This window comes from Blastomyces gilchristii (assembly GCF_000003855.2).
Source record: "Blastomyces gilchristii SLH14081 genomic scaffold supercont1.18, whole genome shotgun sequence".
Classification (NCBI taxonomy): Eukaryota; Fungi; Ascomycota; class Eurotiomycetes; order Onygenales; family Ajellomycetaceae; genus Blastomyces; species Blastomyces gilchristii.
The window spans coordinates 488,174-502,414 of record NW_003101665.1 but is presented as its reverse complement, the minus strand read 5'-3'; the positions used below and the strand labels follow the sequence as shown (position 1 = coordinate 502,414).

Here is a 14,241-nt window from a genome sequence, read left to right as displayed (position 1 = left end):
GGCATCAATTGAAACTGAGGTTGATCCAGTTCAGTTTTCCGCGCGACATTACTCCGTATTTATGGTCGACTCGACTGCAAAACATGTTTGGTAATCTACGCATTCTTCCAAGTGAGTTAGTAACCACAATCTTCAATCACTATCCGGCTGCTGACAAACTTGCAAGAAAACAGAAAGACAGTGCGAAATCTTAATTCCCAGTCTCTAAACCCATGTTGAGATCTATGGGCCGGTTTGTGGGCAGGCAAGCAGACAGGCACGCCGGGCAATCGCAGGAAGATGTACATGTGCATGTACCAGACGTGCTGGCGGCCTCGCGATCAGAGCCGGATGCATTTTTGGTTCCGGAATCATGAGAAAGATATCGGGCGTTTTGAGGCCGTTCTGGTAGAGGGTACTATATGGGGTAGTCATCAATTCATGGGAGAGGATGGACGAGTGCCGACTGGCTTTGCAGATACTCTCCGTATCTTCTCGCGATGGTAATGACACATGCAGGAATCGAGAAAGCATTTCATATTTATGTTGTGAAGCTGGCGCCCGGTATCATTGTTCGTAAGATATTGCTGAAAACAATCAGTAGCAATCCTACAATACTAGAAGCTGGAAGATGGACCTCAGAAGATTTATCAGGGGCTGGGTATCGTGAAGGCTCAATGTCCATTTGACATAGGTATGACGATGTTAGGATCTGCCCTGCCATTCTCACTGGGTGTGGCAGCAGCAGGAGTACTGCCGTCAAAGGGAGCGCCATGACTCCCGTTGCGCACAGATCTAATGCCCATGGGGACACATGGGAGGTCCTCGGGGAAGTCCTGGCTAATACATCGGGAGTCCCGTCGTCGACAGCCGTTGCAGGGCATGCTAGCAACTCTCGGATCGAATCTACACTTCATCTTCCGCAACTTGCATTCCCAGCAACTGCGCGTGCCCTTGTGCAATGGCGAACAAGTAGGGGTCATGTGACGATGTAACAAATGTAGCAGACATTGTATAGATCTGCCGGACGATGAGACTTGGGCCCCGAGGCGACTAGAGAAATTGTAATGGCAGTATACAAAATTCATAGAAGCGTGGAAAGGAGAAGGTTGACAATTGCAGCGGGGGGGGTTGGTCCTGGAACATCCTCGCTGTGATGGCTTGGCACCACACCCTAGCAGCTCTCGTCTGCCGGTCGAGACACACATGGCCGGACGAAGCTGCACAGAGTCAACTTCTTGCTTAGTCCTTTCCTTGCATAGAAAGGCTTGAACTCTGGCTTTCAAGGTTTCAAACTCTCAGGAACTTCAGGTCGTTTAATGTGTTGAGGTCCGGGCATCCTGTTTCACCAACCACCACCACCACCACCAGTGTTATTTAATCCATGGAGTACGGAGTATAGTCACACCATTCATGCTTTTTCAACGTCTCAATCAATCCTATAGGGGATCCGAATCACCAGGTTTGAATGTTCAGGTAGTTGCGTGAGTACTCTAGCGCGTCGCCGTAAACCTGGAACTTTTTGTAAAATCCGATTGGCATTTGTTACCGCTAAACTAGTTGCGCGGAGTTTCAAACATATGACGAGCCCCCAGAGCACCTGTATATGGGGATGATATGCATGTATCTTGGTCAGCTTGATATCTTTGAGCGGCAGACTTAGGTGTGAGCTTTGGAGGGAGCCAGTTGTAACAGGAGACTGCTAAAGGCTGTCCACAAACATAAATGCTGAGTGTAACTAACAGATGTCAGTCATCTTATAATCCTTTCAATCTTGTGATCAACTTAACATTGCTATTGTCCAGAAACCAGTGAACATGGCATAGGACTTTTCAAGGTCTGACACGCTCAATCAACCAAAAGATGAGTTTGTCTCGGCAGCTCTCAGTATTCATGCTTACAGGGAGCTGAGTCTTCATTGCAGCACTCTTGCTCTATCACAAAACCCATCTCAAGTCTGCAGCCTTCTGAGATTATGAATACAATCATATCGTGAGATCAGCACCCAGTGATCATGAATTAATTGTAATCAGTACGCCAACAATCACATTTGGAATCCGGAGTTTTCAGACAAAGCGAACTAAGCTGGATTCAGCCACCCGGCGCACTAACCGAGGAGATTACCTAATAGTTACACCAAATCCCGCCTGAACATCTCCGGCCAAACAACAAATATCAATGACAACGTCGGGACAAAGACTCACCACTCTCCTCTCAAAGCCCTTCTCGGTGCCCAATCTCTCTCCATTACGCTCGCTCGAGCCTCTACTCCGTTTCCCAGTGCAATTAGAAGCCACCTGCGCTTAGCCTGCCCCCTCCGCTGGTGGTCTTGCGTTCTCCGAAGTCCTCCGCCCCGTCTCCTCGAATCCATCCTTACCCGCCCGCCATGTTTTACCGAACCGCCGCTGCTCGCTCTATCCTGAGGGCAGCAACCAGCTCAAATTCATCTGTAACACGCTCGGCATTGTCCAGCACCATTTTCAAGGCCCAATTGACTTCGTCTGTCCGCCAAGCCGCTGTCACTCGTTCGACATCTCTCGCACTAGCCGCCCGCAAACCTACAACCACCGCTCTTACCCGATATGCCTCGACAGCTGCTGTCAAGACCAACGAGCCTACGCCAGCGCGGAAGGCTGAGGAAGAGGAGGATATTGATATGATGGCTGGTGTAAAGAGCGATATGGTCAGTATTTTGCTCTCCCAGCGACGTCGGTCGCGGACGAAGGCCGGGAATTGGGTTTCCATCGCAAGAAACACTAACATCGGGGCAAATTTGTATAGAAAATTATCCGTGAGACTTTCTCTCTCAAGGAAGTTCCCAAAGAAGCCTTGTACCTCGGATTGGCCGGTGTCCTTCCTTACCTCGCGACTTCGCTTCAAACTGTTTACTTGTCCTGGGAATTGAACAATGCCATCACCACTGGTACTGGCTACTACATCACCGGCCAAACTGCGGAAATGATGATGAGCATTCTTGAGCCGGTTCAGGTTGGATATGGCGCAGTTGTAAGTCCCTCTCACATGCCTTGTCATCCCCCTCCTAGGTTTCCTTACATTATTTGGGGGCATTCTAATTTCTTTTTTATAGATCCTCTCTTTCCTCGGCGCCATCCACTGGGGTCTGGAATGGGCCGGCTACGGTGGAAAGGTTGGCTACCAACGATATGCTATTGGTGTCGTCGCACCTGCCGTCGCCTGGCCCACCCTATTCATGCCTATTGAATACGCCCTGATCTCTCAGTTCTGTGCCTTCACCTTCCTGTACTATAACGACGCCCGCGCCGCGGTTAAGGGCTGGACGCCATCCTGGTACCACATGTACCGCTTCGTCCTGACCTTCGTTGTCGGTGCCAGCATCGTTATCAGTCTGATCGGCCGTGAAGCCCTTGCCACCCACTATGAGTCCCGGAACGAACTGACCAAGAAGTGGAAAGAGTTGGCGCGCCGGCAAAAGGAGACAGCGGCCGTCAAGGCAGCGGAGTCCACCGAAGAGCAATAAATAATGCTCGCGGCGCAGGTGTTGCGTTTGTGCCATAGGGTTTAAAGTATCTAATCGTTTCCACCCTCCCTACGGCACCCCAAAGTTACTCCCACCATTTGTTTAGTCCTTTTGTAAATTAAGAAAAAGCAGAAAACGAGAACCAAAAATATATATATATATATATATATATATATGTCCAACCACAAAGCAAGACGCTGCGAATTTTTCATTTGTATATACCTCACTAATAATGGTTACCCCAATCCCATTATTTTACGTTTGGAAACACATGGCTATTGCTATCAATTCATCCGTGAGGAGGCTATGCGTCCCCCCCATTCTTTTCCTTTGAAGTTGGGGGGGAGGGAAGAAAAGAGGTCCAGTTTTTTCGGCGATTCTATATTGCCAGAATATGAGCACTTAACAGAAGCGCAGGACGTAGCCCCAGAATTTAGACGTTTTATTCGACAAGGAAATAGGAATATCAACGTTCTCGCCGTTATTTTATGATATGTGCTTGAATTAGGTTTATAGCCTCGTATAAAACCTGCTACTAAAGCTTGAAGTGAACGGGGGTAAATGGCCCATAAGATGTTCCAACAGATGATGTAAAGTATCTAGAGTATGGGGCGCAGTATGTCAAAAAATTGAAGCTAATCATTCCGTGTCCCCTAGGAGTCGGTTTTGTCACTATCCAAAGGATCGGTTCATCTTAAGAAGGCCGGCCCAACAAGTACGGTCAAGGCAACCTCATTCCCCATTAACCATCGGCGGATCACCTCGCAACGACGTCAGAAGTATAAATAAATAAGAAACACGGAGAGAAGCCGCACTTTTTGCACATCATTACTAGTTACAGCTGATCAGCCTTAGACGTCTAATATTGCTTGACAGCATACCATTTGGCCCCCTCACATACCTCCAAACGCACAAGAGCTGAAACGAGCTATGATGAACGGCGATTTCTCTTGTGCAGCAGCACATAAAAGCATGAGCTTCAGAACTCTTGAATCTCTCAAGAGCTCCAGGTGCTTCTCAAAGTAAATTTTTTACTTCAAAAGACGTTCATTTTCACAGCGATCCAATCCAACGTGCTTTTCTGTTGCCGACCAACTGCACCAGACGTCCCTCCTTCCCCCCTCTGCAACAAAGATCATGCCACGATCGAACTACGACAGGGCGTACAAGCACTTACACTTCAACTATGTTCTGGGGATTATCACGATCTTCACGGGCGTTTGTGGCTTTTGTTTGGTGACTTATGCTATATCGCAGCAGGAGTGAGATGGTAGCCTCCTGTTGGAAGTCTTTATCTCATTTGACCTATGATATACCTACCTCCCCACTAACAACAAGGTGGGTGGGCAAATCATTTAGACATGTATACATCGATGGCGTGGGAGGAATCGCGGCCATTTTCTTCATGGCACCAGTGAGTACTCTTGTGGACGAGAGAACGCAGTTCCATCTATGCAAAGTATTGATTTGCTGCGCGATAAGAAATCAGCAATCATCGGTCACCTTTTGCTTTTATTCCCTTTGGCTGATTCAACAATGTTCGTTCGATCATGGGCTAATTAATATTAACAAACACCAAAGCTCGCGCTTACCTTCGTTTGCCCTTCGTTTGCTCACTTGCCTATGTAATAGCTGTATGGGTGAAGAAGTCAAGGGCGTCGATGCACCCAGGCATCCCCGTTGGATTTGACCTGATCACCGCGCTGTCCTTGGCTAGCTTGAGTGGATTTGCATGCGATGTCATGATCACCTGGGGTCCCTGTGATGTGAAAAAGAGCGAGGAATGCGCCGTGACGAAAAGGATAACAGCTACCGAGAGGACGGCGCAGGTTTTGACGTTTATCGATTTGCCAGTTTTCGCCCTTCAGGCATTTTTCCCCCCTTTTTCCCCCTCTCTCTACGTTCCCTCTTCCGCTCACATCGCATGTTTTGAACTTCCTATCTTCTACTATTCATGATGTTCACACAAGCTAACCAACTAAATTTTCCTGTGGTGGGCTAGATATGACAGTGTATTCCACTTGATCCTTCTCGTCTTCGTGTGCATGGCGTGTCACAAGGAGAGGCGGTTTCAGAAAAGCGACAAGGCGAATGCCTATGTCATTGAGCTGCAACAGACCGGACCTAGGGTCCCTAAGGTCTGAGAGAATGAGATACGACCGGTGTGCAAAACATCCGCGCGAACTAGATGAGTATAACGGGCGATGACAATTAATGTTAATGTTTTCTTCCGCCGGGGTGTATGCTATGTCAGCCGGCGCAGAAGGAAGACATCAAAGATGGATAAGGTGTGTCGCACTCGGGCGTTGTTTGAGATGCCAATGGATGTTAACATCGGCGAGCGAGGATGGTCTTTATCTTTTCTGCTGGCTAGGTGGATACTGCCGCCATATAATGTCTAATTAATATTCCAGTATAATGTCTAATATTTAATAAATAGTCCAAACTAGCGAAAGCACAGCTTTTGTTATCTATATCTCCTCCCCTGAATAATGTGGGGCGGAAGATCGAATTGACGGATGCGAAAGGCCGAGCGAGCTAATGAGATGGGCCCAAGGCGAAGAGCTCATAAGCCGGGAGATCTTCTTTTCGTTCTTGGACCGTTTTATATGAAATCCATATATGCATGATATCCAGTTGTCAAAGTGGTTTGCAGAGGAATTAGAGTTAGGGTTGATTACACGTCACTTTATGTGCCATCAAGACACTTTTCAAAGCTTGCGCGTTTGGAATTCTCCTTATATTCTGAAATAAGTTATAGTGGACTATTTAAAATTCTGAATGAAGTATGAGATATGGTGAATCGTCACAAGGACAGTGTGTTCTGTCCGCTGGCATCCGTCCGATTTGTGAAGCGGGTTTTACAGCGGTTAGGTCCCCGAACTTTGGCCATGGCGAGAGAAGTGCGGAGGAGGGAAAATAATGGATTACAAGATATGCATATGCATCAAATGTGCGGCTTTAAAAACCACAATATCGACTTATATAAATCTGTTAGGATAGCCGTAGAAACATCGTCCCATATAGTTTATATGGGCCATGGCATCTGGCAAAATTTATTTTAAATTCCTCACCACTCTGATAATACTGTGTAGATAATAACTAGTGAAAATAAGATTTGATATGCTTTACGCTGCGTATATATTTCTTCCTCTAGAGCTTAATTATTATTGTGGGCCTTGTCACCACCCAATTGATCTAGCCAATTGACCTAGCGGGTCATGCTTTTTTCTTTTCTTTTTCTTTTTTTTCCATTTTTCGCTGCATTGAGTCGTCGGCCATCGAGGAGGCGCTTTTCAACCAAGGAACGCAGGGCGTTGCAGGATTTCGTCATGCACGTAGTAGTATATGATCGGAGGTACATGTACATACATACATAATGCGCCCGTCGGATGTACAGAATATTCCTATCCAATCAGATGCATGGTTTCCAAATTTTCTCCTGAGACTCGAGAGACGAGGAGGGGGAAAGGATTAGTTACTACTGTACTGACTACTCCGTATGTGAGGCAATGGATGAACGCCATGGCCTAGCGGGTGAGTAGCGGGCGAAAGCTAGCCTATTTGCAAATCCCAAGAAGTAGCTAAAAATGCAGGAAATTACCCCTGGCCCGCGTAGATATGCGAGTGACTAACTAGCACCAAGCAGAACTTGGCTGTTTCTATAAAATTCCGAGGGCGCGTGTGCTGTTGGGACTTACTTATATATTTTTGTTGATATATATAACACCCCTAAGGGCCCTAACACATCCCCATTCTTCCTTCTATCACCGCTGCTCTCCCCTTGGCATTAATGTATGTACTGTACACACACATATATATATATATATATAAGACGCGATTCAGCAGGTTAATGTTAGTAACTATATGGACAAGTTGGTCGAGCCAAAGGCTATCTGGCGGCTTGCCCCACGCCTTAACCAGTCTCCAACTCCGCCGAGTCGTCCAACATCTCGTGCTCGGCGTCATGAGTACTCTCCACGTCCGCCACAACCACCATCATTACCATTTCTGCTCCGCGCCTCCCTCTTCCTTTTCTTCATCTTCCCTTCTCCTCTTCATCGGCTGAATTTATCCCCATCTTCCCCCCAATCTACCATACTTTCACTCACTTGTCCCCCCTATTGCCGGATTGTAAAGCCTGATTCATTCTCTGAGCGGCCTGGAAAATCCTAGAATCGCACTAAATAGATCACACGAAATTCTGTTCGATATCCTCGTTGGACCTGACCTCCCGGTATTCTGGACAAAATTCGTACGGTATGATACGCGATTTCGTCCTCAAACACGTCCTATCCACGGACCTCCTCGACACGGAGAGCGATAGCCAAGCGGCCTCGAAGCCATCTGATCAACCACAGCACCCAAAGTCAGGGCGATATATAGGTGCCATTGACCAAGGCACCACTTCATCGAGGTTCATTATCTTTGATGACGAAGGCAATCTAGTGGCTTCCCATCAGGTGGAACTAAGTCGCATTTGCGAGCGTTCTGGGTAGGCGAGGTTGCCCCTCCCTTGTCGATGCGTGAAGGGCACAAGGGACGATCGCAGCTGACAAGAAGAAATATTCTATATCTGATTTTGCAGGTGGCATGAACAGGACCCAGAAGAAATAGTCTCCTCGGTGGAGAAATGCATTGAACAGGCAACCAGGGCCTTTACCTCCAAAGGTTTCTCAATCGCAGATATTCAGACAATAGGTCTAACCAGCCAACGCGAAACCACAGTCGTATGGGATTGGGAGACGGGAAAACCGCTAAATAATGCGATCGCATGGCCAGACACGCGGACCACATCGTTGGTTAGAGAGCTAAAGTCAAAAGAGGGGGCGGACAAGCTGCAAGAGATATGTGGGCTTCCACTCTCAACTTATTCTTCCTCTGCCAAGCTGGTTTGGCTCCTTCGAAATATCCCTGATGTGAAAAAGGCATACGACGATGGTCGATTAGCATTCGGAACTGTTGATACTTGGCTCATCTACAATCTAAACGGCGGGAAAAAGAACGACGTCTTCGTCACAGATGTGACCAATGCCTCTAGAACCATGTTCACAAATCTGCACTCTCTCAAGTATGATGAGACCTTGCTTAACTTTTTTGAGATTGATCGCTCGAAAATAAAGCTCCCGAAAATTATTGCTTCTGCCCACGAATCGGCATTTGGTTCAATGGCGGCTGGCCCCTTGAAAGGCATCAAAATAACGAGCTGTCTTGGAGACCAATCCGCTGCATTGATTGGCCACTGTGCTTTCTCGCCTGGCCAAGCTAAAAACACTTACGGGACCGGCTGCTTCCTTCTCTATAATGTGGGGAAGTCACCCGTAATATCTAAGCATGGTCTACTTGCAACAGTTGGATATCAATTAGGCGAATCACCTGTATATGCCTTGGAAGGAAGTATTGCGGTTGCTGGAAGTGGTGTCAGCTTTCTAATGAACAACTTAGGCTTCTTCAGGGATGCAAGGAAAATCAACGACGAAGCTGCCACTGTGCCTGATTCGGGTGGATGTGTATTCGTTACTGCTTTCAGCGGATTATTTGCTCCTTACTGGATTGATGATGCAAAAGGCACAATTTTCGGCATCTCTCAGCACACGCAACGAGGACACATAGCCAGGGCAACATTGGAAGCTGTGTGCTTCCAGACCAAAGCAATCCTAGATGCAATGGAGAAAGACAGCGGCGAGAAGCTGAAGGAGCTGACGGTCGATGGCGGGCTGTCTGCTAGCGACATATGCATGCAGTCCCAATCGGATATTATCCAAATGCCAATTGAACGGCCACGGATGCACGAGATTACCGCGCTAGGTGCTGCTATTGCGGCGGGATACGCGATTGGCATCTTTAAGGACCTTGATGCATTACGAGGAATGAACAAGTCGAGTAGGACGGTCTTCAAACCCCAAATAACTGAATCAGAAAGCTCGAGGATGTATAAACAATGGTCGAAAGCCGTCGAAATGTCTCGAGGTTGGCTAGACAATAATGCAATCCAGTCGATGTGATTGTTGAACAATGAACGAACGATTGTTTTGTTGGTGGAGTTGTTTGTCCACGTCCACTCACCTTTGTTTTTTTATAATATCTTTGTCAAGCATAGCAGGTAGGATGCTCCTTTGGATACCCATATTCTCATTTTTAATTTTCCTTTTGCGAATATACCTTTCTCGTGTAGATGCTTAATAGTCAGTTGTTCTATTCTTGGTTTGATGCAAATGTTCGTAATAGATTGGTTCCCGTTGCACTGGTTCTGCCGCTCTGCACTCCGAAATTGTGAAAGAGGCCGCCTTGTGTCGTTGTGTCAGCGTGTTAGATAGCCACGGGGTGTTATCTGATAAGGTTGTGCTTAGGTTGTGCTGGATGTTTACTACATGGCATAAGACGAGTCTCGTTGGAGGCAGGGGGGAGGGGGGGTGCCTTTCGCTTTTCTGCTCGTTCCGCGTTCCTCGGACAGCATTCTTGTGATTCCTGAAGTCCATCCTCGCCTTCTCACTCCGTGATTACGACTCGGTTACAACATCGAATGATCGTTTGCCTGCGTCTCAGTGGACTGTGTCGACCGCACGACCGCAATTGGGCTAGTTGGTCGGTAACGTCGATGCACAAGGAGGGAATATCTGCACGATAACAGGGTTTACAAGCATTCGGAAACAGGCCTGTTGTGCCGGGGATTAAGCAATCAGAGTTAAAGGATATTCCCCTTCTTGTTGGTGACAAAACAGTACTTAGCTTGGTGTCCCGTCGGTGGCAAGGAGCTATTTCTCATATCAAGAGAAGGAGAAAACCACCTTATGCATGCAGGGCGCGGCGGGTGGGTGGAAGAGACAAGAATTGAATCTTCAACCTTTAGCCCTGCATGAATCATATTACTTACTACAGCGAGCTGTTTGACTCTCAAAAGCAAAAGGGGAAACAAAAGAAACAAAAACGCCACGACGGACGGCTTCTCCCGCGCAGGCCAGTTTGGGACGCCGGGACAACAAGCCTTAGGGAAGGGGGGCGGATCTCCGCCATGACTGATAAACCCTGCTAGTTGAAGCTCCGCACTCTTATATTACCTTCCCATTTGTTCGTTTGGCAATGATAGTGTGAACTGCCGGTTTCGTTTTACTTTGTCTCTTAACTGATCACTCAGCACGCATGCTCGGAAGCTAGTTACCACCTTCGGTCCTTGTGCTGGAAAGTTTCCAAGATTTGGTCTTAATGATATACTTCCCTTACATATCTTCGTTGTGTTCCACAGCAGCGAGCGGCTTTTGTTTCCTGGTATATATGGACTGGAACCTACGATATGGATAGGTTCAGCGTCATTATCCGAACCGGAGGAAATACGCTGAGCTCTCTTGAGAGGCAACAACCACTTCAGCGTTGCATGTTTAAGGATGTTTCCCTTGCACCTGGGCCATCAAATTGACCTTCATTTGTTTTCCGCTGAGAGAAATCATTTAAAAGGCATGGATCAGAACCGCTACTGCTCCTGCTCAAATTTGTCTCCTAGCAGCCAGTACCTCTGACTTACCACTCATACGCCTAGCTAAGAACAAAGCCTTGTTTTCGTTACCACTTTTACATAGGAAAGATGTGCGATTATAGAGAGTTGACTCACAGTTGTGGTCACAAGTTGTACTTGGTTTACGCCTGGTGCTCCGAATATCATCAAACACAGATACGATGCCCGCCAAATGTGATCTCGCGGTATGTTTGAACACATTTTCTTTTTAACCAATGCATAAGAAAAGAGAGCCCTGGACATCAGAATTGTACTGAGTGAAGCAATCACGGGATTAGGGAAACCGCTCCGAAAGAATGCAGTACGTAAATTCCGTCGTCCGTCATCTGCTCGACCTTCACCCCTCGTCCCTTATCGGCAGTGTTTGATTTGTGCTCACTGGAGACACACAATGTGCTGTATATGTTGGGAAAATATGTTGTGAACATGGCCAAACCTACGTTATGACTGTACCTCAAGTATTAATTGATCATTTTTGTCCCTAGGTTCCTGTGCGGAATCGAAGAAAAGAAGATCCGTGCCTTCGTCTTCGGGCCCCTCCACCTCGTCATGAAAAAGAAAACCCGATAATTCCCCCCTTGAAAAATGTGACCGAGAAAATTTTTCCTCATAGCTACCACCATCAATGATTCCTGCATAAAATTTTGCATTATTTCGTCACCCCACCAGTTCTCCTCTCTTCATGACATCGATACGAACCTACTAATTAACAAGGTGAGATCAAATCGGCCGGCGGGTGGTCTTGAACCCTGCTTTTGTCAACTGGGCCTATTTGGGGTGCTGGCAGTTTTTCAGGGTCTGGCTGGCTCAAGCCGTGGTCAAAAATAATGGTGCAACTCCGGACAACGCACGACATAGGCGACAAAGAGTTGACGGGGAAAAGAAAACCAAGGCTGATTGAAGATGTCGATCCGTTTTTGTCCAATCACAGTGTTCTCCTGTTTTACTTTTTTCTCGCTTTGTCTTTTCTTTTTGGTTTATTTTTAGGGGCCGGCATATTTCGCTACTTTTAGTTTGGCTTTTTCTTTTTTTGGTCCCTTTCTGCAATTTGTAGGTCACACAAGTACGGAGTAAAAGGGGCCATTATTGATGTTTTTTCCTCTGTCTAGATTTTTGGGTTATTGCCCTTTCTTAATGTCGGGCTTTTGACCATCTTCCCCCATTACTCCTAAAATTTACTCTCTTGCAAATCGGAATTTGTTTGGGCTTACACTTTCTTTTCCCTATTATCTTTGCTGAGGAGCTCGATTACCGCTCTGTTTCTGACATCTGTGGTCTCATGGTAGAGGTTTTCTATCTCCACCACTCCCAAGAGATACGGGCCCCCTATTTGCATTCCTGCCTATCGCTATCGTCGTTGTAGTTCTCCTCGTCATCCCTCCCTCCCTTCTCTCCTCACGTTCTTATCTGGAGGGAAAAAGGGGAATTGGGAAAGTTGGGAAAGGTAAAAAGAAACAAGGAGCAACGAGGAAGAAAGAAAGGGAATAGGCATAAGACACATTATGACGATTAATGAATATGGCACCCGCCACCAAACCTTCTTTCCCTCCTCTGCCTGCTCCTCGCACTCCCCATCATCGTCTCACCCGCCCTGAAGGGGGGGGGGGGAATAAAGGAGCATAGGGCAAAAAAAAAAAAAAAACCACATGTAAGGGATTGTATTTCTAACAAGTAGTGCGCGAATATCCCCATCGAGGTTGGTGCGTCCTACTTTGAGATGGGCTCTTTTTTCCCCTTTTTATTTTCAATGTGGTTTTGTATGTAATTTTCCCCTTACTTTTCTGCTGGTTTGATACCCCACGTCCTCTTCACAAAATACGACACATGCGTTTGCGGCACTGTTATCTCGTTCCATATTTTCTCCGGTGCACCTACTAAAGCTTTCAGCCAATACCCCCGAAGATCTAGTCCTCTACCTGGGCAAGATAGCAACTTCCTTTCTTGTCCTTCCCCCCCTTTTCACTCGATTTATCATTTTTCCTTCTCCATCTACGCCTCGTTCAAGGTTTGTGCTCTGCTTCCCTTCTCCCCCATGTGACATGAGCCAATTAGGTGGTTGCTGATGCAAAAACCTTTTAGCCTTAGGCACGCACAGACACATGTGCGCTGCATACTAAGCGTGGGGTATCCCACCCCGGGTCCCCCTCCGGTTCTTCCACAAGGGAGACATCAGAAAAGTCATCCAATACCACCTCAATGTCCCTCGCTTCCACCCAGACTAACATCTAATCCACCTGCACCCGCACAGATAGGAAGAAGACCCGTGCGGTCAGCGGCTAGCCAGCAGTAGCCTACACAATTTTTGTCGATGAGAAACGGGATCAGGGGCTTGCAGACTGGGCACACTTACATGCATGCATGTATGCATGCATGTATGTTGTATGCACGCAAGCACGCACGCAGGAGGATCCAGCGGGGCCAGGCTTCAAGCCTTCAACTTTTGAGACTGGAACCGAGGGGTTGCTGTTGGTGGCGGTGGACGGGGTGGACGGATCGGGGAGCGAGGGGCCGGGCCGTATGAAGGTTTTTGATATATGATAGGTTGCATTTGTTCCATTTTCAATGTAGGAAAGTGAACTGGGCACTGCCCCTCCTCTCCCCCAGCGTCTAGTGCTTATATCTCTACCGTTTTCTAAGTGACTAGATTGTAGAGGGGTCCTGATCTAGGTTTGATGTAAGGGAAAGGCTCTCAAGATGTTGTTGTGGAGATGATAAGGTGAGTGCTCATACAATTTGTATGAAGGGGAGAATGTATAGTACATGTATGTACAAGGGATAAAGTTAACTAGTTTCTTCCCGTTTCACTTGTCAACAGGGTCAATCTTATCAGTAGAGGGAGAATATCAACTATCTACCCTAGCAGGTAGTTCTCAAATATATCCTTCTCACCCTAATCCTTCTACTTCTTCCTCCTTAGTTTCTTCCAAAGCAACTCATCCAATAATGTATACATACATTATTCTCCACTTTCCTCACAACAGAACATGTGTGAGGCATGCAATGCAAGTGTCAAAAATGGGACATTGAGACAAGAGTTTCCGTGGCTTGCATAAGCACTCTTGGTGGCAATGTAGATCTGAGCTCATTCTTTTTTGTCTTCTACTTCAATTGCTTGTTTTTCTGCTTTTCTTTGGCTTTTCTGTTTTCCCTCTCTTTTCTTTTCCTTTTGTGCCTCTGATCTCTTCATCACCTCTTCATTCTTTCTTTCTTCAGACTTTCACTTTATTATTATTATTATTCTTCTTCTTTCATT

The 14,241-nt window shown here is 46.9% G+C and overlaps 3 protein-coding genes across 5 annotated transcripts; 2 read left to right on the top strand and 1 right to left on the bottom strand.

Annotated features, from left to right (window-relative positions):
- Nucleotides 1–2: 2 nt before the first annotated feature.
- On the bottom strand, nucleotides 3–2,027 carry BDBG_07231 (uncharacterized protein). Its single transcript, XM_031722998.1, has 3 exons — nucleotides 617–2,027; nucleotides 164–566; nucleotides 3–104 (listed from the first exon to the last, which is right to left on the bottom strand). Exon 1 carries the CDS (start codon nucleotides 1,185–1,187, stop codon nucleotides 654–656), a length of 534 nt encoding a protein of 177 aa, XP_031580060.1. The 5' UTR covers nucleotides 1,188–2,027; the 3' UTR covers nucleotides 3–104; nucleotides 164–566; nucleotides 617–653.
- A 2-nt stretch (nucleotides 2,028–2,029) lies between these two features.
- BDBG_07230 lies at nucleotides 2,030–6,495 on the top strand. Of its 3 annotated transcripts, none has more exons than XM_031722996.1 (4): nucleotides 2,030–2,662; nucleotides 2,761–2,985; nucleotides 3,068–5,346; nucleotides 5,481–6,495. In XM_031722996.1, exons 1-3 carry the CDS (start codon nucleotides 2,366–2,368, stop codon nucleotides 3,476–3,478), a joined length of 933 nt encoding a protein of 310 aa, XP_031580058.1. In that variant the 5' UTR covers nucleotides 2,030–2,365; the 3' UTR covers nucleotides 3,479–5,346; nucleotides 5,481–6,495. The 3 variants fall into 3 exon arrangements, with proteins under 3 accessions (XP_031580058.1, XP_031580059.1, XP_002622278.1); XM_031722997.1 differs by having other exon boundaries at nucleotides 3,068–4,892; nucleotides 5,060–5,924; XM_002622232.2 differs by having other exon boundaries at nucleotides 2,188–2,662; nucleotides 3,068–4,068; nucleotides 4,136–6,171.
- A 706-nt stretch (nucleotides 6,496–7,201) lies between these two features.
- BDBG_07228 (glycerol kinase) lies at nucleotides 7,202–13,887 on the top strand. Its single transcript, XM_002622230.2, has 4 exons — nucleotides 7,202–7,973; nucleotides 8,067–11,173; nucleotides 11,267–12,993; nucleotides 13,068–13,887. Exons 1-2 carry the CDS (start codon nucleotides 7,741–7,743, stop codon nucleotides 9,481–9,483), a joined length of 1,650 nt encoding a protein of 549 aa, XP_002622276.1. The 5' UTR covers nucleotides 7,202–7,740; the 3' UTR covers nucleotides 9,484–11,173; nucleotides 11,267–12,993; nucleotides 13,068–13,887.
- Nucleotides 13,888–14,241: the final 354 nt, after the last annotated feature.

Excerpts from the sequence above, each read along its gene's own strand:
- BDBG_07228 (XM_002622230.2), top strand. The coding sequence starts at position 7,741 with ATGATACGCGATTTCGTCCTCAAACACGTCCTATCCACGGACCTCCTC. Across the intron at positions 7,974-8,066 it reads CGCATTTGCGAGCGTTCTGG|GTGGCATGAACAGGACCCAG; the intron begins GTAGGCGAGGTT and ends CTGATTTTGCAG.
- BDBG_07230 (XM_031722996.1), top strand. The coding sequence starts at position 2,366 with ATGTTTTACCGAACCGCCGCTGCTCGCTCTATCCTGAGGGCAGCAACC. Across the intron at positions 2,663-2,760 it reads CTGGTGTAAAGAGCGATATG|AAAATTATCCGTGAGACTTT; the intron begins GTCAGTATTTTG and ends AAATTTGTATAG. Across the intron at positions 2,986-3,067 it reads AGGTTGGATATGGCGCAGTT|ATCCTCTCTTTCCTCGGCGC; the intron begins GTAAGTCCCTCT and ends TCTTTTTTATAG.
- BDBG_07231 (XM_031722998.1), bottom strand. The coding sequence starts at position 1,187 with ATGTGTGTCTCGACCGGCAGACGAGAGCTGCTAGGGTGTGGTGCCAAG.